The sequence below is a fragment of the Ovis canadensis genome, chromosome 11 (assembly GCF_042477335.2).
Source record: "Ovis canadensis isolate MfBH-ARS-UI-01 breed Bighorn chromosome 11, ARS-UI_OviCan_v2, whole genome shotgun sequence".
Lineage (NCBI taxonomy): Eukaryota > Metazoa > Chordata > Mammalia > Artiodactyla > Bovidae > Ovis > Ovis canadensis.
The window spans coordinates 70,430,633-70,452,737 of NC_091255.1; the positions used below are offsets into that span (position 1 = coordinate 70,430,633).

General features: G+C 48.9%; 1 protein-coding gene across 15 annotated transcripts in view; it reads right to left on the reverse strand.

The window, feature by feature from the left end:
• Positions 1 to 22,105, reverse strand: part of CEP112 (centrosomal protein 112) — a 314,145-nt gene that overhangs the window by 235,533 nt on the left and 56,507 nt on the right. For all 15 annotated transcript variants that reach the window (XM_069542343.1, XM_069542341.1, XM_069542336.1 and 12 more), the window contains 3 exons: positions 19,899 to 19,998; positions 15,199 to 15,317; positions 12,960 to 13,103 (listed from right to left, as the gene is read on the reverse strand). In XM_069542343.1, coding sequence (XP_069398444.1) covers positions 12,960 to 13,103; positions 15,199 to 15,317; positions 19,899 to 19,998 — 363 coding nt within the window. The remainder of the gene's footprint in view (positions 1 to 12,959; positions 13,104 to 15,198; positions 15,318 to 19,898; positions 19,999 to 22,105) is intronic.

A 22,105-nucleotide genomic window follows, 5' to 3' on the forward strand; every position in this document is an offset into this window, starting at 1 on the left:
CCACTGACTACCGGCAGGAACGCAAAGGAGCGCATCCGGCCTGGACGGCAGTTTGGCAGGTTCTTAGAAAGCACACTCTTTTCATCCAATCCAGGAATCATGCTGATTGGTATTTGCCCAAATGAGTTAAAATTTTGTGTCCATGTGAAAACCTGCACACAGAATTTACAGTAGCTTTGTATTCGCAACTGGCAAAAAGCAATGAAGACACCCTTCGGGAGGTGAATGGATAAACTGAAGTGTGTGCAGAGGATGGGACGGTATTCAGCACTAAGCGGAAGTGAGCTCTCAGACCTTGAAGAGGCGCAGAGGAGACCTGCGTGCATAGTAATAAGCAGAAGAAACCCACTGGGAAGGCCTACGTACCGCACGGCTCCAGTGACACGCTGTTTGGGAGACAACTGCCGGGGCCTGGGCGAGGGGAAAGACGCGTAGGTGGAGACGGGATTTTCAGGGCAGTGGAAATGCTACGTCTAATACCAGAACGTTAGGGCAGTCCGTGCCATGGTGCCCTTGCCCAAGGCCACAGCACATATGACACCAAGACTCAACTCTGACCTAAGAGATGGACTCTGGGAGAGGGCGCACTCTGGTGGGGGTGTCCATGGTGGTGGGCTCTGCCTGTCAGCAGAAGGGACAGGGCTTGTGGGAATCTACCTTCCCCCTCAATTCTACTGTGAATAAAACAGCTCTAAAAATACTAAGTCTACAGAAAACAGGCCCTAAAACCGTTCCCTTTACCACATGATTCGACTCATTTTCTCAGGCTCAAACTGATTTTGGAAATAAATTTTCTGTATAATGTCCATCCTAATTCCAACATGCTGCTACTGCTAAGTCACTTCAGTCGTGTCCGACTCTGTGCGACCCCATAGACGGCAGCCCACCAGGCTCCCCCGTCCCTGGGATTCCCCAGGCAAGAACACGAGTGGGTTGCCAAGTCCAACATACAAAGATCAAATTGTCAAAGACTGACTTACCCTGAGAGTCCCTTAGCAATTAATTCAAATAATCTATATGTTTAGCACAGGCGATAGATAATAAATAAATAGACCAAAATGGGCCAAAACAAGCGGGTTGGCACTGTCTGTGAAGGCCGGCACAAGGTCAGGGAGCCCCGGGGCTGTGCCAAGCAGAACAGTCGCCAAGGGGAGACAAGCACCGGAGGCGAGGAGACGACTCGGGGTGGAGACACGGGGGCTGGGGCTGGGGGGCAGCCAGTCGAACCGGAAAGCCCGGGAAAGGGGGACGAGAGAAACAGCAGGAGCAAAGGAGGGAAGGATGAGCAGGTTCAACACGAAGACAGGACGGTTCCGACACGAAGCCCCACACTGAGCGCCTGCGTGACACCTGGCTGGGGAAGCTTGCTTGGTTTCTGGTGCAGTTCCGTTCAGTTCAGTCGCTCAGTCGTGTCCGACTCTTTGCGACCCCGTGAATCGCAGCACGCCAGGCCTCCCCGTCCATCACCAACTCCGGGAGTTCACGCAGATTCACGTCCATCGAGTCAGGCTTCTGGTGCAAGGGTGCTATTAAGGACGTCCCTACTGCACAGCCAAGCGTCACGCGAACTGGAAACATGGCTTCTGAATTAAGATCTGCATTTACTGAACGGATATTTCTACCTATGCTGGAACAAACTCTCTGACTCAAGAAGCAAAATGTATGATCACACTTATTCACTTGACTATTTGTATTTATTTATTTTTAAAAGCATTTTCTTAACAATTAGACAAAATAAAGCAAACATAAAGTATCAATAAACAGAAAGTTAAAACTTATGTCGGGGAAACCCTACAGACGTATATGAAATACCTTAATAACATTTGGCCAAAATAACCATTTTTTTTACACGAATACAAAGATCTGAGGGGACACAAAAGGGTGGAAACCTCAAAACGGGGCTCAAAGTCGTGTAGGTAAAAAGACGCTGATGTCGAGCCACAGTTTTCAGGCTGTAACAAACAGGGGGGAAGGGGGATTCCAGGCTTTTCAACTACAGAATCAGAGAGGAACAGACAGATTACCTTGGGCACAAAGAATCGCCTGCCACACTGTGGCCTCAGAGGGGGCGCTCGGAACACGAGGCTGGAGTTTGTGAACGGACATGGCTTGTAGACAGAAGTTACAGTGGGCATTAGGGTAGCAATCCAAGGTCTCGGTCGCGGGGAAGCAAGACAGCCTGCACATGTGGGACACGGACCCAGAGGAGAGCGGGGGGAGCGACCAGCAGGCCGCCGGAAGGACCCGGAATGAGGCAACAATGGCCTGAGCCGTAGCTGTGGAGACAGAAGGGGCGCGGCAGCTCCAAGCAGACTCGCGCAGAGGCGACCAGAGCGCCCGAGCAGAGCACCGCGCGCAGGGAACGCGGCGCAGCAGGGGCCGCGCGTCTTCCAGGGCCCGAGGCGGACGCTCGCGAGCAGCGGCGCTGGGCATTCAGCGGGAGGCTGTGCAAGGGCGCTATTTCGTGAGGAAATGCCGGCGCTATTTTCAGCAACTTAAGTACTTGTAAATTATAGAATATCTGATGGGCTTTCAGTTATATAACCGATAGGTAGAATAAGAAATGTTAGAATTTTACATACAAACTTTGTGTGAAACCCTCCAGAGTTAAAAATTAGAAAGGATTCAGTTCAGTTCAGTCGCTCAGTTGTGTCCGACTCTTTGCGACCCCATGAATCGCAGCACGCCAGGCCTCCCTGTTCATCACCATCTCCCAGAGTTCAAGCAGACTCACGTCCATCGAGTCAGTGATGCCATCCAGCCATCTCATCCTCTGTCGTCCCCTTCTCCTCCTGCCCCCAATCCCTCCCAGCATCAGAGTCTTTTCCAATGAGTCAACTCTTCTCATGAGGTGGCCAAAGTACTGGAGCTTCAGCTTTAGCATCATTCCTTCCAAAGAACACCCAGGGCTGATCTCCTTCAGAATGGACTGGTTGGATCTCCTTGCAGTCCAAGGGACTCTCATGAGTCTTCTCCAACACCACAGTTCAAAAGCATCAATTCTTCGGCACTCAGCCTTTTCACAGTCCAACTCTCACATCCATACATGACCACAGGAAAAACCATAGCCTTGACTAGACGGACCTTAGTCAGCAAAGTAATGTCTCTGCTTTTGAATATACTATCTAGGTTAGTCATAACTTTTCTTCCAAGGAGTAAGTGTCTTTTAATTTCATGGCTGCAGTCACCATCTGCAGTGATTTTGGAGCCCAAAAAATAAAGTCTGACACTGTTTCCACTGTTTCCCCATCTATTTCCCATGAAGTGATGGGACTGGATGCCATGATCTTTGATTTCTGAATGTTTAGCTTTATGCCAACTTTTTCACTCCCCTCTTTCACTTTCATCAAGAGGCTTTTTAGCTCCTCTTCAGTTTCTGCATAAGGGTGGTGTCATCTGCATATCTGAGGTGATTGATCTTTCTCCCACAATCTTGATTCCAGCTTGTGCTTCTCCCAGCCCAGCGATTCTCATGAATAATCAGCAACTATTTACAGAGTCCAAAGTTCAACTCACATGGCAAAAGGAGCAACATATTTTATGTCAAAAAAATTTTTCTTGAAACGTATATACAAAATGCACAAATCTTAGACATATGTTCTGATAACTTGTCACTTGGAAATAGCCATGAACCAGTGCTGGTGATGTTTCAGTCACTAAGTCACGTCCAACCCTTGCAACCCTACGGAGTGTAGCCTGCCAGGTCTGTGGGGTTTCCCAGGCAAGAACACTGGAGTGGGCTGCCATGTCCTTCTCCAGGGGACCCTCTGCACCCAGGGGTCACACCTGTGTCTCCTGCACTGCAAGCGGGTTCTTCACCACTGAGCCACCAGGGAAGCTGCGCGTGAGCCAGGACAGGACACAAGCGCGGGGGCTGCTCAGGTGCCGCGCTGCTCATCCTCTGCAGAAAGGTGACCACAGGGCTGCTCGGGTGCCGCACTGCTCATCCTCTGCAGACAGGTAGCCACTATTCTGATGGCTATCACACAAAAAAAGCCTTGTCTTTTGCTGAACTTTCTGTAAATAAATTCAGAGAGTATGTACCCTTTCGGGTCAGGCACATCACGTCTGTGAGAGTTGTCATCCGTGACATGGGGTATAGCAGTCTTTCAGTGGTATATTTAGTATTCCACTGTGGAATACTCCTAAAATAATTGATCCATTTCACTGACTGACTGTTGTTCTCAGTGTTCGGTTATTAATAATGACGCTGCTATGAACATTTTCACACGTGTTTCACGGTGCACGTATTCACCCATTTCTTTTGGTTGGACATTCTGTAGTGAAAATGCTGAGTCACAGGCAATTTGAAAACTATGACCAGGCAAAAACTTGAAAGTGAACATCTGTAACAGCAAACGCTTATAGCTGCCCAAAGCAGATGCAACCAAGATGTCCTTTGACAGATACATGGATAAACAGTGCTAATCCATAGAACTGAATATTATTCAGCAATAGAAAGAAATGAGCTGTAAAGCCATGAAAAGACATGAAGAAACCATATGTGCCTAATTTTTAATGAAAGAAGCCAGTCTGAAAAGGCTACATACTGTATGATTCCAATTATATGGCATTTTGGAAGAGAAACTGTGCAAAAAACGATGTTTTACAGACAGTCAAGGCGATCGGTGGCTGCCAGAGATCCCGGGGAGACGGGCAGGGGAACCAGGGTGGGGCACGCGAGAGGTCAGGACAGCGGAAATGCTTCGCGTGAGACCATGAGGGCAGAGGCATGGCGATGCATCTGTCAAAACCCACGGAATTCCAAAGCACAAAGGGTGAGCTTCATGCAAACTTACAAAACCAACTTAGTAGTTCAGAGATACCAGGAAGAAGTACAGGCTGTGAGAAGAGAATCTCGTTGTATCACAAATATGTAGAAAGCCTCCTTGAAGGGGTGGCAGGAAATGCGAGGACCTGAGCGAGTCTGGAACTCACGGCACCTGAGGCCTGAGGCAACAAGGGCCGCGCGTGCGCCCCATTCTGGCCAGCAGGCGTGGTCCTGTGGGGGCACAGATCAACGGTCCTGCTTACACCCACGCCTGCGGACCGAGACTGAGCAGGCAGAGAGGGAGTGGAGGAGGGCGGAGGCCACGCTCCCAGCGCCGGGCTGGGAACTTACGGGCGAGCGGAGAGGGCCAGGCTCTCACCAGCAGACTGGGGATTTACGGACAAGTGGAGGCCACGCTCCCAGCGCCAGACTGGGAACTTTCGGGCGAGCGGAGAGGGCCACTCTCCCACCGCCAGACTGGGGATTTACAGGCGAGCAGAGGCCAGACTAACCCACGTGGTGAAGGGTTAGAGCTGCAGACCCCATAAGAGAACGTGTTTCGCTTAACACAGATGCTGTTGGTCACATACACGAAGGCTCCTCGATGTGCCTGCACACAGGCCTGTGTGCACACACACACTCTGGTGAGAGGTCAGGAAAGAAGCAACAGCCCGCAGTCACGAGCGCCCCCGGAAAGCGGACCCCGGGCTCTCACACCGCTCTGCCCCCAGAAAGTGGACTCCGGGCTCTCACACCGCTCTCCGCGTCCTCCACATTGCACGGGAGGCCAGGGGGGCCCCAGGGCCTCCTGGAGAATCTCCCAGTGGCTGAAGCTCGAGCAACTTAGGTGGCAAAATGAAGGAAGACAGGATTATAACCCAGAACATAAACAATATCCACACTGATAAAAGTAAGTTGTTCACCCAGAGAGATGTTATGGGGAGGGAGGTGGGAGGGGGGTTCATTGTTTGGGAACGCATGTACACCCGTGGTGGATTCATGTCAATGTATGGCAAAACCAATACAGTATTGTAAAATAAAATAAAGTAATTAAAAAAAATAAATAAATAAAATAAAAACAAACAAGTAAATAAATAAATAAAAGTAAGTTGTTCAATAAATTAACAAATGAGGGAGACGAGACAGACATCCCAATAATTCACAGACTCCCCTCCCTTGAGTACAGAGAGCACACCCCGCACCCGTCACGCACAGGCTCCTCACGGGAACTGTCTTCCCAAGAGCAGTGAGGGAAGGCCGGAGGACGGCTTCACGGGGAGAACCCAGGACACACCCGCAGCCAGGCGGCCAGGGCGGAACCCAGCACCCACCCGCGGCCAGGGCAGAACCCAGCACACACCACTGCAGCCAGGCGGCCAGGGCTAGCGTCCACGGGGTGGCCACGGGTAGCGAGTGCCCCTGATGTGATACGGAGAGCAGCACTCTACTTCCATGACCTACGGCGTCAGCCCATAACCCCATCTTCTCACGACAAGAGCAGGAGGCGGGGCGCCCTGCAGCATTCCTGACCAGGCCTCCTCGCAAGTGCCGAGCTCATGAGAGAGAAGGGGCGTCTGAGACACGGCCACAGCCCAAAGGAGCCCAAGGAGGAAACAGCGTGGCATCTGGAAGAGATCCTGGAGAAGGAGGAGGACACCAGGGAACAGTGAAGGAGAACGGAGCCAGCTGGGGACTCCGGCTTCTGAAGGCGTCCTGCTCATTTCTGCCTGTAACCAGAATGACGCAAGATGTCAGAAAGGGAGAGCGGGGTGTGGGGCACACGGGAACACTACCGTCCCCTCAAACTCCCTGTAAACCTAAAGCCTATAAAATATAAAATCTATCTGTTTGAATGGCAGTCCTATTCAAAATAATCAACTGACGCTGTTCAGGATCTTCTTTAACACTGTGATGCTGGAGGAGAAATGCTGGTGGCAACTATGAAACGAGGGACCCCAGCCATGCTGGAGAGTGACGAGCTGCTCTGATTCACGCTCGCCGCGAACGGTGGTGGTTACCTGTAAGGGGTTAACACAAAGCTTCCCGTGCCTAAGGCCTCTGATACTCTTCAGCTCGATTCAGGTCCATGAACAGAACTTGGAGTGTCAGGGGCTTGGAATGGAAAAACACAGCTCATCTCTGTTTCCAGTCCCCTGACTGACCTTCAGCATTTCCCTTCAACGATGAGTGCAGTCAAGCACCAGTGAAGTATTAGCAATGCCGGTGAGCAACGGAACTCGCAGACAGTTTATAGGCCATCATAGTGTGGCATGATCCCTAATATTGTTTCAGTCAGGTCAGTCGCTCAGTCGTGTCTGACTCTGCAACTCCACGGACTGCAGCACGCCAGGCTTCCCTGTCCTCCACCAACTCCCGGAGCTTGCTCAAACTCATGTCCATTAGTCAGTGACCCCACCCAACCCTCCCATCCTCGGTCGTCCCCTTCTCCTTCCACCTTCAGTCTTTCCCGGCATCAGGGTCTTTTCCAGTGAGTCAGTTCTTCACATCAGGTGGCAAAGTACTGGAGTTTCAGCTTCGGCATCAGTCCTTCCCGTGAATATTCAGCACTGACTTCCTTTAGGATGGACTGGTTTGATCTCCTGGCAGTCTAAGGGACTCTCAAGAGTCTTCTCCAGCATTACAGCCCAAAAGCATCAATTCTTCAGCGCTCAGCTTTCTAATATTGTTTAGCCTCATCATTATTCATAAGTTACAACATTTATTAGGCCCACTGCTCAGTTATGATATTTTTCATTCATTTGAAAGCATATGTATTACTTTATCATGACTCTGATTTATTAATATTTTGATGACTGTAACTATAATTTCTTTGTCATCTTATATAATTTTATTAAATTGTCAAATACTATTCTGAGAGGGATGCATAAACTTCACAAGATTGCTAGTGGCATCCGTGCTAAAGAGAGGGGCAAAGAATTCCGCTAAGAAAGCCTAAAATTTCAATAAAGCCACTCACAGACTTTGTGTGTCTAAACCCCTGATATGAAGAGAGCCCTACACTTTACAGCTGCCACCTCCCCAAGCATCTAAGGACACTGCTATCATTTTTATATTTATAAGTTCTAACACATAGCTCTAAAAATCCAGGGTTTCCATGTTTAATTGTTAGTTTCATGCAAGGAGACCCCTGCCAATACCAAAAGACACAGGTCTAATCATCTGTACAAATGCCTGCTTACAAAAAAATGGAACAGGGGAAAAAAAAAAGACCCAATTAAAAAAAGAAGAGAGCTTGAAAGAACAAAACACAGGAACTAATTCTCAGTGACAGCCTCGTCTTTCATCTTAAGCCGTGCCTTGAACTCTTCCTTGTTTAATTATTAACTCAGGAGCGGCTCAGCAAGGTCTGTCTAGAGTTGACGACTCTTAAATTCAACTCTGCTGACAGACCCTGTCCATTCTTCTCTATATTTTACTGTTACCTAATGACAAGGTCTGAATGCTAATTTTTAAATTCAACTTTCACTAAAAATAGAAAGCAGTTTCTCTAGCAGTAGCCTCTTGGCCCCAAAGTATGACTTTAGTTTACACCTCAAATTGATAAAAATTAAAAATTCCAATGTCAAAGCTATTACTCTCTTACTGTTGTCGAACTAATGAAAAATAACAGTGCAGTACACATTGTAAGCAATTAATATGTTTCATAAGTTTCAACCCTACAACTGCTTAATATATTCGCATTTGTGAAAATTTAGGAGGCTGAGATGACAAAAATGTATTTCAAATACAAATTTGGCTTTTGTTCAGGGCCTTGAATATCACCCTTGTGCTGATTCTCCAGAAAACAAACCCTGATCTTGCCAAGGAGAGCTGGTCCACGTTGGGCGTCCCAGCCCCACCAGGGAGCAGCCCCCGCAGCGGCAGTGCTTGCCCTCCGCAGACCCCAGGCCCAGCCGCCTGCCCCCCCGCAACCGCCCCCTCGGCCCTGGGTCCCCAGCCCCCACATCCGTCCTCGGAGCCCATGGGTTGTTCTATGCACAGAGCCAGACAGACACGTTAGGAATGACGCTCAGATGCAGCGACTCTGATGTGCTCAATCCAGCTCAAATGCAACAAGATGCCAACCGTTCAGGGAGCTGCACGCTTTAGAACAGGCAAACCTTACAATATACTAATTATAATCATACACCGATCAAGCTGTTTTTTCTTTTTTTAAAGCATCAATCACAAGGTTTCCCCTGGTCTGTGCCCTGACACAGTCTCCTTCCTCGCTGCTCTCTGCTCATGCCCCGTCCCTGAACTCGGCTGGCGGGCCCCAGCTTTGGGATTTCTGCACTGGCTGTTGCTTCTGCCTGAGATTCCGGAAGACAGCGGGGCAGCACCAGGAGGCGCACGCGCGGGAGAGCGCGGCCCAGAGATGGCACCCAGTGAAGGCTCAGGCGGTGTCAAGCTTCAGCAAGCATTCTTGATTTTCATGTGTTAAGTGTCACTCCAGTGTGGCCAATGTGAGTATTTGGGGTATTATTTGAGCCCTTTGTGTTTTTCATTTTTCTTTAATTCCAAGAAATTAATTTACATTATTTCTTCAAAAAGGCCTGTCCCTCCTGCTTCTTGGCCTCCTCCTGTGTCTCCGTCTCCAGTATTTTCTTCCCAGCCTCTGCGCCCAGGACACTTTTCCATTCTGATCTCGGTGTTGCTGGTTGTGTTTCAGTCGCTAAGTTGTGTCTGATTCTTGCGACCGTGTGGACTAGGAACCTACCAGGCTCCTCTGTCCCTGGGATTCTCCAGGCAAGAATACTGGAGTGGGTTGCCATTTCCTTCTCCAATGCAGAGACGGCAGCTAACCAGGCTCCTCCACCCATTGGATTTTCCAGGCAAGAGTACTGGAGTGGGTTGCCATTTCCTTCTCCAATTCTGATCTTCAGTTCAGTCGCTCAGTCGTGTCCGACTCTTTGCGACCCCATGAGTCACAGCACGCCTGACCTCCCTGTCTATCACCAACTCCCGGAGTTTACCCAAACTCATGTCCATCAAGTCAGTGATGCCATCCAGCCATCTCATCCTCTGTCCCCCACTTCTCCTCCTGCCCCCAATCTCTCCCAGCATCAGTGTCTTTTCAAATGAGTCAGCTCTCTGCATCAGGTGGCCAAACTATTGGAGTTTCAACTTCAATATCAGTCCTTCGAATGAACACCCAGGACTGATCTCCTTTAGGATGGACTGGTTGGATCTCCTTGCAGTCCAAGGGACTCTCAAGAGTCTTCTCCAACACCACAGTTCAAAAGCATCAATTCTTTGGTGCTGAGCTTTCTTCACAGTCCAACTCTCACATCCATACATGATCACAGGAAAAACCACAGCCTTGACTAGACGGACCTTTGTTGGCAAAGTAATGACTCTGATTTTTAATATGCTGTCTAGGTTGGTCATAACTTTCCTTCCAAGGAGTAAGTGTCTTTTAATTTCATGGCTGCAGTCACCATCTACAGTGATTTTGGAGCCCAAAAAAATAAAGTCTGACACTGTTTCCACTGTTTCCCCATCTATTTGTCGTGAAGTAATAGGACCAGATGCCATGATCTTCATTTTCTGAATGGTGAGCTTTAAGCCAACTTTTTGACTCTCCTCTTTCCTTTCATCAAGAGGCTCTTTAGTTCCTCTTCACTTTCTGCCATAAGGGTGGTGTCATCTGCATATCTGAGGTGATTGATATTTCTCCTTGCAATCTTGGTTCCAGCTTGTGTTTCTTCCAGCCCAGCGTTCCTCGTGATGTACTCTGCATAGAAGTTAAATAAGCAGGGTGACAGTATACAGCCTTGACGTACTCCTTTTCCTATTTGGAACCAGTCTGTTGTTCCATGTCCAGTTCTAACTGTTGCTTCCTGACCTGCATATAGGCTTCTCAAGAGGCAGGTCTGGTGGTCTGGTATTCCCATCTCTTGAAGAATTTTCCACGGTTTATTGTGACCCCCACAGGCACAGGCTTTGGCACAGTCAGTGAAGCGGAAGTGGGCGTTTTCTTCCCTGATCTTGTGCCTATTTAATTTCTTAGTAGATGTCCTCCTGCTGTATTTGCTGTACTGTTTCTAATTGAATCTATTATACTTTTATTTCAATCATTATTTTTCATATCCAGTATTATCATTTGGAAATATTCTAAAATGGTCAGATGTTACGACCAAGGCTAGAGGAACTCGCTGGTGAACCAGCAGTTAGGACTCTGCCTCCCAGAGCGGGGGCCCGAGCTTGATTCCTGGTCAGGGAAATAGACCCTACATGCTGCAACTAAGGATCCTGCAATCTAAAGGTGTGGCACAGCCAAATACTATAAAGTTTTAGAAGTTTTGTTATGGGACATTTCAAACATACGCAAAAGGAGGAGGAGTCGTATAATGAACCCACTATATTCTTCACCCCAATTCCACATCTAGTTGGTTCCTGAACTGTCCAGCACTCTACCTGCTGAAGCCCCACCGGCATCCCCTCCTCCAGAGGTGACGGCGGGACAGGCCCCGGGCCCTGGAAGATCCACGTGGAACCGTTTGCTGCTTAGGTTCCTTCCAGGCCGACTCAGGGTTCTGCTTTCTTGACCCGGCTGGCTCGGGGTCAGCCCACCCCTCGCCTGGCCCAACCCCAGACTGTCACCGCTCTCCTCTCCCCTCTGCTGGTCACGGCTGTGTCTGTGGGAGGGGACGGAGGTCCACATCACGCTCAACCTGCTGTCTTCAAGCAAGTACCCACTAACCTCCTGAGCTGAGCACCTCCTTGTGTATATAGGTCTCCTGATTATTGTTCTTGTATGTCACAACTATCTATTGGGCACTTATCACATAACCTAGTCTATGTATATTAAGGTATTTAATATTCCCAGCAACATACACACACTTCACTCCTGCTGTTACCCTGCCTGATGGATGAGGACCCTGAACACTGTATGAGCTGGCACGGCACTCGAGCTGTTAAGGACCTGGAACGGGAGCCTGAGACCTACAGCCCAGCTCCGCATCACTGTGGACACTGCGTCCCATTCCTTCCGCCCTCTGAAACGGGCCCTTCAGCTAGTCTGGGGTCTCCAAGACATGCCTAGGTAACAGATTCTGGCTCAAACTCCACAGCTTTAAATCCAAGGAGGCACTCTGGACAAGCCAGCTGACGGAGGGGGCTGAGTGGCCAGGGGACCCTGCTCGTGCTGAGGATTCAGGGTCTCTATGCCACGAGGTCAGATCATGTATCAGGAACAAGGAGGATGAGGGGCACCTGCCTCAGATGTGAGGCCCCAGGTCCAGGTGCCCTTCAGCCCACCTTCCCCAGGCTTCCGTATTTCAGGAAGGCAGCTGAGCCTCTGAAGGGCAGAAGACCCACCCTCTGCCAGCAGAGACCCAGAGAGGGGCTCTGGAGGCCTCCACACTCCCTAGGAAGATGTGCCTGGCCACCTGTTGTGTGCTCTGGTGGTGCCCCTCTGAGTCCTCAGGAAAAGGACTCTGGGGTCACCCACAGGGCATCTGTGCCTGGTCCCTCATCAAGACAGAGCAACTGAGAAAGTCTGCCTTCTGCTGGTCACACTGCTCCACCTCCTGATCTGAGTGTCTTCCCACGAGCATTACAGCCACATTGCTCCACCTCCTGACCTGACTGTCCTCACAGAAGAATTACAGCTACACTGTTCCACCTTCTGACCTGACTGTCTTCAAACGGGCATTACAGCCACACTGCTCCACCTCCCGATCTGACTGTCCTCACAGAAGAATTACGGCCACACTGCTCCACCTCCTGATCTGAGTGTCTTCCCACAGGCATTAACACCACACCGCTCCACCTCCTGATCTGACTGTCTTCCCACGGGCATTACACATTTCCAGAAAACAACCATGTCTTCCTAAAAAGGCTGAAACAAATAAATAAAACAGAAAGTAAAAAAGTAAAGAAACTATCTCCAGGCTGAAAGTCAGTGGGGAAGAAAAAAAAAAACAACAAGAAGAAAGCTTTATAAATGTTTGCAGGGGTAAAAAAAAAGAGAAAAACTGACAGCAGTCGATCCCAAGGGAAACCCCTCAGCCACTGGAAGAGGCCACACACTGCCACGTGTGGGCCCGAGTCGGGAAGGGAGGCGAGGGGTTTTAACTCCGCAACACCCTTGCCACGCTCTGCCCGCTCTGGAAGCAGGGATGCACGAGGACAGGGGGATGAAGAGCACAGCTCACAGAGACCAGACGGGAAGCAGACGCACCGTGGACTGCATCTGCGCCGCGTATTCACCCTCCATTTTGTTCAGCCGCACGTTTGTGTCCTCGAGCAGTTCTTGAATATTTTCAGTGTGTCGCTTCTGAAGTTCAAACTTTTCCTTTTCCATTTCTGCTACAGCGGTGTGGAGCTGCAGAGGGGAAGAATTGACTCTTTCACCACTGTTATAGAATGGACTATTTCGTAATTAAGAAAAAAAGGTTTCCTACATTTCTCTATTTATTTATATGGTGACCTGAACAACAAAAGATATAAAATATTCGAAGTGAAGATTCATGTAAAGAGCATGATTAAGAAACAACTTTTTGTTTACTTCCCTCAATTGAAAATTTTATTGGATAAACAAATATTAAAGGGAATTATCCACCTCAGGCAGAAACAGTAAATAAATCCGATAACAGAATGCATCAGGTAAGCAGCAGCAGGACCAGCCCGACACCAGAAAACAAAGGCATTTACAATATTGTATCAACTAGGATTGCTACCTCTCAGCATTTTCATCTTATTTGCACGAAATCTTGCACAAGAGTAATGTCCAAAATGGTTACCCTTCACCCTGACTCCCAACAAGAAACTATTTTTATCCACTCCGTAAAGGACACTAAGAAGACACAAGGTGGCTTGTGTAAACCAAAGCAGGCTCTCGGGAGAACTGCGTACTCCGTGTCTGTGCACACTGGCCGTCTTAGTGGAGACTGTGTACACATGCTCAAGCGGGTGAAATGCTGAAATATGGATGCAGCTGAGGTGAGGAAACCAGTCCTCAACGAGCAGCCTCTAAGGAAGTGGAAAACCCAGGCAGCAAGCCTTGTGGGCATCTGTCCACCAGTCTTCATAGCCGGGGAATCCGGACTCTGGTTCCTGATGCCCACCTGTCTTCGCGGGTGGGAATGCGGAATCTAGCCCCTGTCCTCTGCACCCAGCCCAGGCTCACAGATCTGAAGCCTGATGGAGCCCAGAATTACTAGGAATAGTCATTCCAGAGCCTGGCATTTATAGATACATTTAATCAAGTTAAAATAAGTTACAGTTTATATCATTTTACGGACCCTTTGGAGTGTTTTCCAATCACTGCTGGCCTGGTTTTGAGAGGACGGTGTCTTGAGTGAGGTGTTAAACAATGAAATGTGTACCAAAGCCACGCCAACTGTACAGAAGAGGTGGAGGCGCATAAACGGACACGACCCTAGAAGAGCGCCGTCTGCCCTCTGGACAGGGGCCCTCCTCACACGGCCCTGGAGCCACAGCCCCAGGACACAGCCGCCCAGCACCCACTCCAACCACCCCGCGGGGCCTAGGAAAACGCTCAAACTTGACCCACTGGGAGACGGTCAGCGGGAGGAGTTCACCCAAGACCTTCAAGGCCGACTTACTCAAGACAAGCACCGTGTTTCACTTCTTGTGAGTACATTCTGCAATTTCAGCCAATGGCGAAGAGCTCCTAAGCGAAAGCACTGAGTGCCTGCGCGTGCTCAGTCCTGTCCGCCCCCACGACCCCACGGGCTGCAGCCCGCAGGCTCCTCTGTCCACGGGACTCTCCAGGCAGGAACAGCGGAGCGGGCTGCCATGCCCTCCTCGAGCGGATCTTCCCCACCCAGGGACTGAGCCCCCATCTCCTGCACTGCAGGCAGCTGCTTCTTTGCTGAGCCACAGGGAAGCCCGAAAGTAGCTACTATGTGTGACTAGGTAAGACTTTTATGAAACATTATAAGTATTTTTTACATTACTCTTGGCCCTGCTAAATTAATGAAAATGTTTTTCTTAATTAAATGCTCCTCCAAGAATAATCCATCTACAGCTGATTTTGTGTGCACCAAAAACAAGTCTATACTACAACTATTGTGTCGTCTTGAGATTTCAGAAAAGAAGGATCCAGGGGCTTACGTCCAAAATTTGAACAATTTAACTCCCCCAAATTATCCTGCTATTATATCCCTATGAATTCTGCTTAAAGTCTACTAGCTCTGACAAAGCTTCAGAGCCTTAATTAAATCCAAGAATTGTTAAAAGTAACTTTTCTAAATGAAAACTAGCTTATAAACCATTACACTTCCAGAAAAAGTATACCAAAACACGACAGCTATCTCTAGGTAGTCTAGAACACTGTTACTTTTTTCAAACTCTTCTTTACGTTTTGTGGACACCATTATTTTATAACTAAGTGGGTTACGTCAGAGTGTAAGCCTTTCTATTTCTCCGTCACTCTTTCATCTTTTGTAGCTCACCTTTTTCTCCCAGTCGTTATTCAGAGACTCTGCGCTCTGCTCACAGAGCTTTTTCAACTCCGCAATCTGGTTGTCTTTGGTCTCTCGGATAACCTGGCCTTCACGGACCAGGGTCTGAACTGTCAAAAAGGACGAAAACATAATTAAACCAATTCTAGCTGCCACGTAAGAGTCTGCTGGTAAAAAGCAAAGTGCACCAGTTAACAGATCATCGCATCTTCCTGCAGTCTTCCGTGCTCTCCCCTAAAATCTCTCTGCCTACCTCTTTTCCACGCCCCGCCGCAGCCGCGCGCCCGCAGACAGCGTGCACACCGTGCCGGCCTCCGCAGCTCTCCTGCGGGGTGCCCGCCGCTGCTCTGCAGAGGCCCTTTCCCCTGCAGATGCTGCGCCGCGACCCTCAGACGTAACTCCCAGTTCCCCTCCCACAAGACAGAGAGACCCAAAGGCTCCTCAGATCTGACTGCTTTCTGGCCGTATCTTCAGCCACGTCCATGTGTTTCAACTCGTAAACAAACCAACCTATCTATAAATCCACGTCCTTTGATCCTCTTGCCCAGATGCACCCACCTATCCACCTGGAGTGCCCTCCTCCCCTGCTGAAATGCTATCTGCTCAAATCAGTCTCAGTTCAAGTCACGCCTCCTTTAGGAACCAACCAGTCTCTCCTCCTCTTGCAGGGGCAGAACGACACTCCCCTCGAGGCCCAGGGAACCGCCTAGATTTCTACACCAAGTCCCTTATTGCACTGCATGCTGTAATAGTTTGCTTGCTTCTTCACTGAGGAGACAGATAGTTCACCTTTTTTTCTACAGAGCGAAAGACTGGCACCCAGGCAAGAACCCCAAACGCTGTGTGCTGAGCCCACAGACACAGTAGCCTACCGCTCCAACCTGCCGCTGCTCCTGGGCGCATCAAAGCCAACTGGGACTGAAGCAAATCATGCTCTAAGTTACAAAGAACATATGCCTTATAAACATTCAAACTTCTATCTCCTTCTTAAAAGTGATTTAAACTGTCATTGATTCGACTGAAAGCTGTTCAACATATTCATGTCATCCAATGCAAAATAAATTCAGTTGTGTATTTGCTTGAAAGTAGTATTTTCTTAGCTTCCTTAATATGCTCTTATTCACTTGCTGGAAGATAGGAAAATTTTCATAAACATTTACATAGAAATTTCTTTCACTTTTATGTCTCAACAATGCAGCTCTAAGTGAGAAGAAGAATCAAGGTAACCTGATATTGGTGTCAGTCGCTCAGACGCGTGCAACTCTTTGTGACGCCATGGAACAGGCTCCCCTGTCCTTCACTTCCTTCCAGAGCTGCTCAAACTCGTGTCCGTCGAGTCAGTGATGCCATCCAGCCGTCTCAACCTCGGCCGCATTCTTCTGCCCTCAGTCATTTCCAGCCTCAGGGTCTTTTCCAGAGAGTCTGCTCTTCACATCAGGTGGTGAAATTATTGGAGCTTCAGTATCAGTCCTTCCAATGAATTCCAATAAAAAAGGTTTTTAAATGTAAGTCACTCAGTTGTGTCCGACTCTTTGTGACCCCATGGAGTATAGCCCTCCAGGCTCCTCTGTCCATGGAACTCTCCAGGCAAGAATGCTGGAGTGGGTAGCCATTCCCTTCTCCAGGCGATCTTCCCGACCCAGGGATCAAACCCTGGTCTCCTGCAATGCAGGCGGATTCTTTACTGCTAAGCCACCAGGATTCAGGGTTGATTTCCTTCAAGACTGTTTGATCTCCTTACAGTCCAGAACTCTTCTCCAGCAGCACAGGTCAAAAGCATCAATTCTTTGGCGTTCAGCCTTCTTTATGGTGCAACGCTTACATCTGTACATGACTACTGGGAAAACCACACCCTTGACTATAAGGACCTTTGTCGGCAAAATGAGGTCTCTGCCTTTCAATACACTCTCTACATTTATCATAGCTTTCTTTCCAAGGAGCAAGTGTCTTTTAATTTTGTGGCTGCAATCGCTATCTGCAGTGATTTTGGAGCCCCCCAAAATAAAATCTGTCACTATTTCCACTTTTTCCCCTTCTATTTGCCATGGAGTGATGGGACCAGGTGCCATGATCTTATAGTTTTTGGAATGTTAAGTTCTAAGCCAGCTTTCTCACTCCCCTCTTTCACCCTCATCACCAGACTCTTTAGTTCCTCTTTGCTTTCTGCCATCAGGGTGGTATCATCTGAATATCTGAGGCTGTTGATATTTCTTCCAGCAGTCTTGATTCCAGCTTGTGAGTCATCGAACCCAGCGTTTCGCATGACGTGCTCTGCATCAAGTTAAATAAGCAAGTGACAGCATACAGCCTTGATGCCCCACTTTCCCAACGTGGAACCAGTCCATTGTTTCCTGTCTGGTTCCAACTGTTGCTTCTTAACCATCATACAGGTTTCTCAGGAGACAGGAAAGGTGGTCTGGCACTCCCAACTCTAAGAATTTTCCACAGTTTGTTGTGACCTACACAAAGGCTTTACCAGTCAATGAAGCAGAAGTAGATGTTTTTTTCTGGAATTTCCTTGCTTTTCCTATGACTTAATGGATGTTGGCAATTTGATCTCTGGTTCCTCTGCCTTTTTTCAGCCCAGCTTGTACATCTGGAAGTTCTCAGTTTACGTACTACTGAAGCCTAGCTCGAAGGATTTTGAACACAGCCTTGCTAGCATGTGAAATGAGCCCAACTGTATGGCAGTTTGAACATTCTTTGAGTGTTTAAAGTGCCTGGTTTGAATCAGAGAAAAAACAAAAACCTAGAAATAGATTTTAAATATATGTAGCCACTGATGTTTGGAGAGGTCCCACGACAGGCTCTCCACTTTCCTCTTCCTCCTCACTGACACCAGACCCTTCACAAATGCTGAAGTTTCCTTCTCAGGCTCCCTCTCCCCACTCTCACTGTTACTGAGATACTCTGGGTCCTCATCATCTTACACATGACATTACGGAGGCATAGCGTCCTTGAGTTGAGGAGACTTTATATGCGTTACATCTCCAACCGCACTGCCTTATGAGTGAGAGGCTTGCCGATGGGCATGGCAGGTGCTGAGAGCAGGTCTGCTAAGAAGGAAGATCTCTCCCCTCCTCGCCTCTCTCTCCCCTCTCTCCTCTCTCTCCCCCTCCCTCGCCTCTCTCCCCCTCCCTCGCCTCTCTCCCCCTCCCTCTCCTCTCCCCACCTCCCTCTCCTCTCTCTCCCCTCCCTCTCCTCTCTCTCCCCTCCCTCTCCTCTATCCCCTTCCCTCTCTCTCCTCTATCCCCTTCCCTCTCTCCCCCTCTCTCCTCTCTCCCCCCTCTCTCCTCTCTCCCCCCTCTCTCCTCTCTCCCCCTCTCTCTCCTCTCTCCCCCTCTCTCCTCTCTCCCCCTTCTCTCCTCTCTCCCCATCTCTCTCCTCTCTCCCCATCTCTCTCCTCTCTCCCCTCTCTCTCCTCTTTCCCCCCCTCTCTCCTCTCTCCCTTCCCCTCTCTCTCTCCCTCCTTCTCTCTCTTTCTCCCTCCTCTACTCCATTCTGCCTCTATTATAACAGACGGGGAATCAGCTTCACCATATTACCAGGCTATTCCACCAAAAACATGCAGTCCTAAAACTCACCTCTCAAAACACATTCCCTGACTCTCCAGCAGCTACAGGGTAATCTTGAAATTTCTAAATCGGAAATTCAAGGTCATGCTCATATGGCGCCAAGTCACCTGTCTCAGCCTTTGTCAGTCTCTCTTAACATGCGGATCTCCACTCCAGATAAATGGTTTTGCATCTTCTTCCCACGGTTTACGAACGTCAGCATTCCCACCCCAGTGCCTGGAACTCTCCTCTGCAACTAACTAAATCTTACAAAACTTTTAAAGTTCTTTCCCCCTCCCCAAATATTTCCAACACTCTCCTTAAGACTGTCCACTACATTTCAACGTTTTGACCTACTGCTGCTGCTGAGTCACTTCAGTCATGTCCAACTCTGTGTGACCCCAGAGACGGCAGCCCACCAGGCTCCCCTGTCCCTGGGATTCTCTAGGCAAGAACACTAAAGTGGGTTGCCATTCCCTTCTCCAATGCATGAACATGAAAAGTGAAAGTGAAGTCGCTCAGTCGTGTCTGACCCTCAGCGACCCCACGGACTGTAGCCTTCCAGGCTCCTCCGTCCACGGGATTTTCCAGGCAAGAGTACTGGAGTGAGGTGCCATTGCCTTCTCCGATTTTGACCTACAGTCATGATCATTTTAACACTGGATTTCCTGTTTTCTTTTCCTTCATAATGAAAGTATAAATGAAGAATACTTTTTAAATGTTCCATCCATCACAATATAGCATCTATTATAGAGCATAAGGCAGACATTTAATGGAATGAATTTTTATTAGACCAAGACAAATAATTGCTCTAGACTCTCTTGTGAAAGCCAGTAAGTTCTACTCTAAGACTGACCTATGGTCATTCCAGTCCAATGAAGAGAGAGAGGATTGAGAAAGAGTAAGTTACCGACTCATCTAAACCTTTAATCAAACCAACCACCATTACTACCACACACACACACACACACAGGTTTTTCTTAAGTCATACAAAAGTTCACATCAGCACATCCACAAAGGAAACCCATACAAATTTTCCTAGCTCACACTACAGTCAGAAATAAACTGAGCCTCACAACAGCTCTGCCATAAAGCAGGGATGTTGTTAAAGGGTTTATGAACAGCACACAACATCACCTTTCTTCTCGAGTTTTCTAATAGTCTCTTCAGTTTCATTTTGTTTCTTTTTGTATAAAGTTTTCATTTCTTCTATTTCATTATTCTTTCTTTCTAAAATCTGCAAACAAATTTAAAATATTTTAGTACACTATATTATTTTATGTATGGAACACATAATTTTTAAAACGAGCACAATATTCTTTTAAGTCTATCTCAGCTAATCCTGTAAGTGGCTTCCCCCCAAAAAAGATGTAAAAATTATATTTCAGTGCATTGACAAAACATTAAATACACTATAATAATTGATTACTGAAAGAAATATGCTGTTTCGAATTTTCATGTACCAAACCTTAAGGAGACTGTAAATGCTAAATTAGCTGATTTTCTAAAACATGACTCACAGATGAAGCCGTCACCGGGTCGCAGAGAGAAGCATCGGAAGCCTGACACGCACACAGGGCAGCCCCTCCCAGCACTGGGCAGGTGCCTGCAGACAGCACACCCTGAACCCGCACGGGGCCCTCTGTCCCTTCCACACACAACAACAAGCACGCCCAGACACACGGGAGCGCGGTGGGGGGTACGGAGCGCGGGGCGGGGGGGGCGCGGGGCGGGGGGGGGCGCGGGGCGGGGGGGGGGCGCGGGGCGCGCGGGGGGCGGGGCGCGCGGGGGGCGGGGGGCGCGGGGGGCGCGGGGCGGGGCGCGGGGCGGGGCGCGGGGCGGGGCGCGGGGCGCGGGGCGGGGCGCGGGGCGCGGGGCGGGGCGCGGGGCGGGGCGCGGGGCGGGGCGCGGGGCGGGGCGCGGGGCGGGGCGCGGGGCGGGGCGCGGGGCGCGGGGCGGGGCGCGGGGCGGGGCGCGGGGCGGGGCGCGGGGCGGGGCGCGGGGCGGGGCGCGGGGCGGGGCGCGGGGCGGGGCGCGGGGCGGGGCGCGGGGCGGGGCGCGGGGCGGGGCGCGGGGCGGGGCGCGGGGCGGGGCGCGGGGCGGGGCGCGGGGCGGGGCGCGGGGCGGGGCGCGGGGCGGGGCGCGGGGCGGGGCGCGGGGCGGGGCGCGGGGCGGGGCGCGGGGCGGGGCGCGGGGCGGGGCGCGGGGCGGGGCGCGGGGCGGGGCGCGGGGGTGACAGCCTTCTTTTACATTTGGTTCTGCTCTTGGGAATCAAACAAGTCAGCTCCAAGTACGTCCAAAATTGTACACTTTACATCATTAATTTATACTCTCAAGTTTTTAAATGGATCATTAAATACTTCTAAATACATCCAATACTTTAAAAAAAATTGGAGAAAAACCATGTATAGGAAAATTACCAAGCAGGGTAAAGAAATGTCTAACCAAGGGGGAAAAGGAAAACCCAACCGAGGCAGAAGTATGAACATCCACGTCTCATGGTTGAGGTATATTCCTGTTCACGCAAATTCAGGTTTTGAAAACAGGTTGTCACCACATCTGGCCAAGTTCTTGTACTGCCAGCATCTTGCTTTACCTTTCATTGTTTTGGTCCCACCTCTAAGCACACTGATAAGTAAGTGAAGGAGCAGTTTGATTTCCATGTCCATGAAGAAGCAAAACAGGAAAACAGTGTGTGTGAAGAGATGACCAATTCCAATTTTATTCCTTCCCAATTCCTAACACGTAGAAAATGCCATACATGCAAACGGATGGATAACCTTGCAAAACCTGGCATGAGGCCAAAGATTTTATTTATATTTTACCTGGCATTTCAAACTAGTTGCACTGCTTTCTTTTTTCATGCAGAATTTATTTTAGAAGAGAAATTCCTGGAAAGGATCCTACTATTAAATGTTTTTCTTAGAATAGAGCTTTGCAACAGACATACCAGAAAGCCTATTTCAAACTCTATTACCATCATTTTTCCAATATATTTCTATATTTATTTATACTACACATCAATATTTTAAATTTTCAATTTAGACATGTATTATGCTCTATTGAAATTACAGAATTATATTACTGAATCTCTAACATATTTATGATAGAGAACTGCTTTTATCTAACTTTTATATATCTAACTTTTTATAACTGCTTATACTTAGGTAAAACTCTAGTAAGAAGATAAAGTAATATTTGCCTTTAAAGTCTGAATGGAAAAGGGGAAAGTCAAAGGATTCAATGGTTTTCTCTAATTTTCAATCAGTGGTTTCCCTCTTGTTGCTTTGCAAGAAGGTGAGCCCAATACACGCCTGACTACACACTAATATATTTCCAGCCTT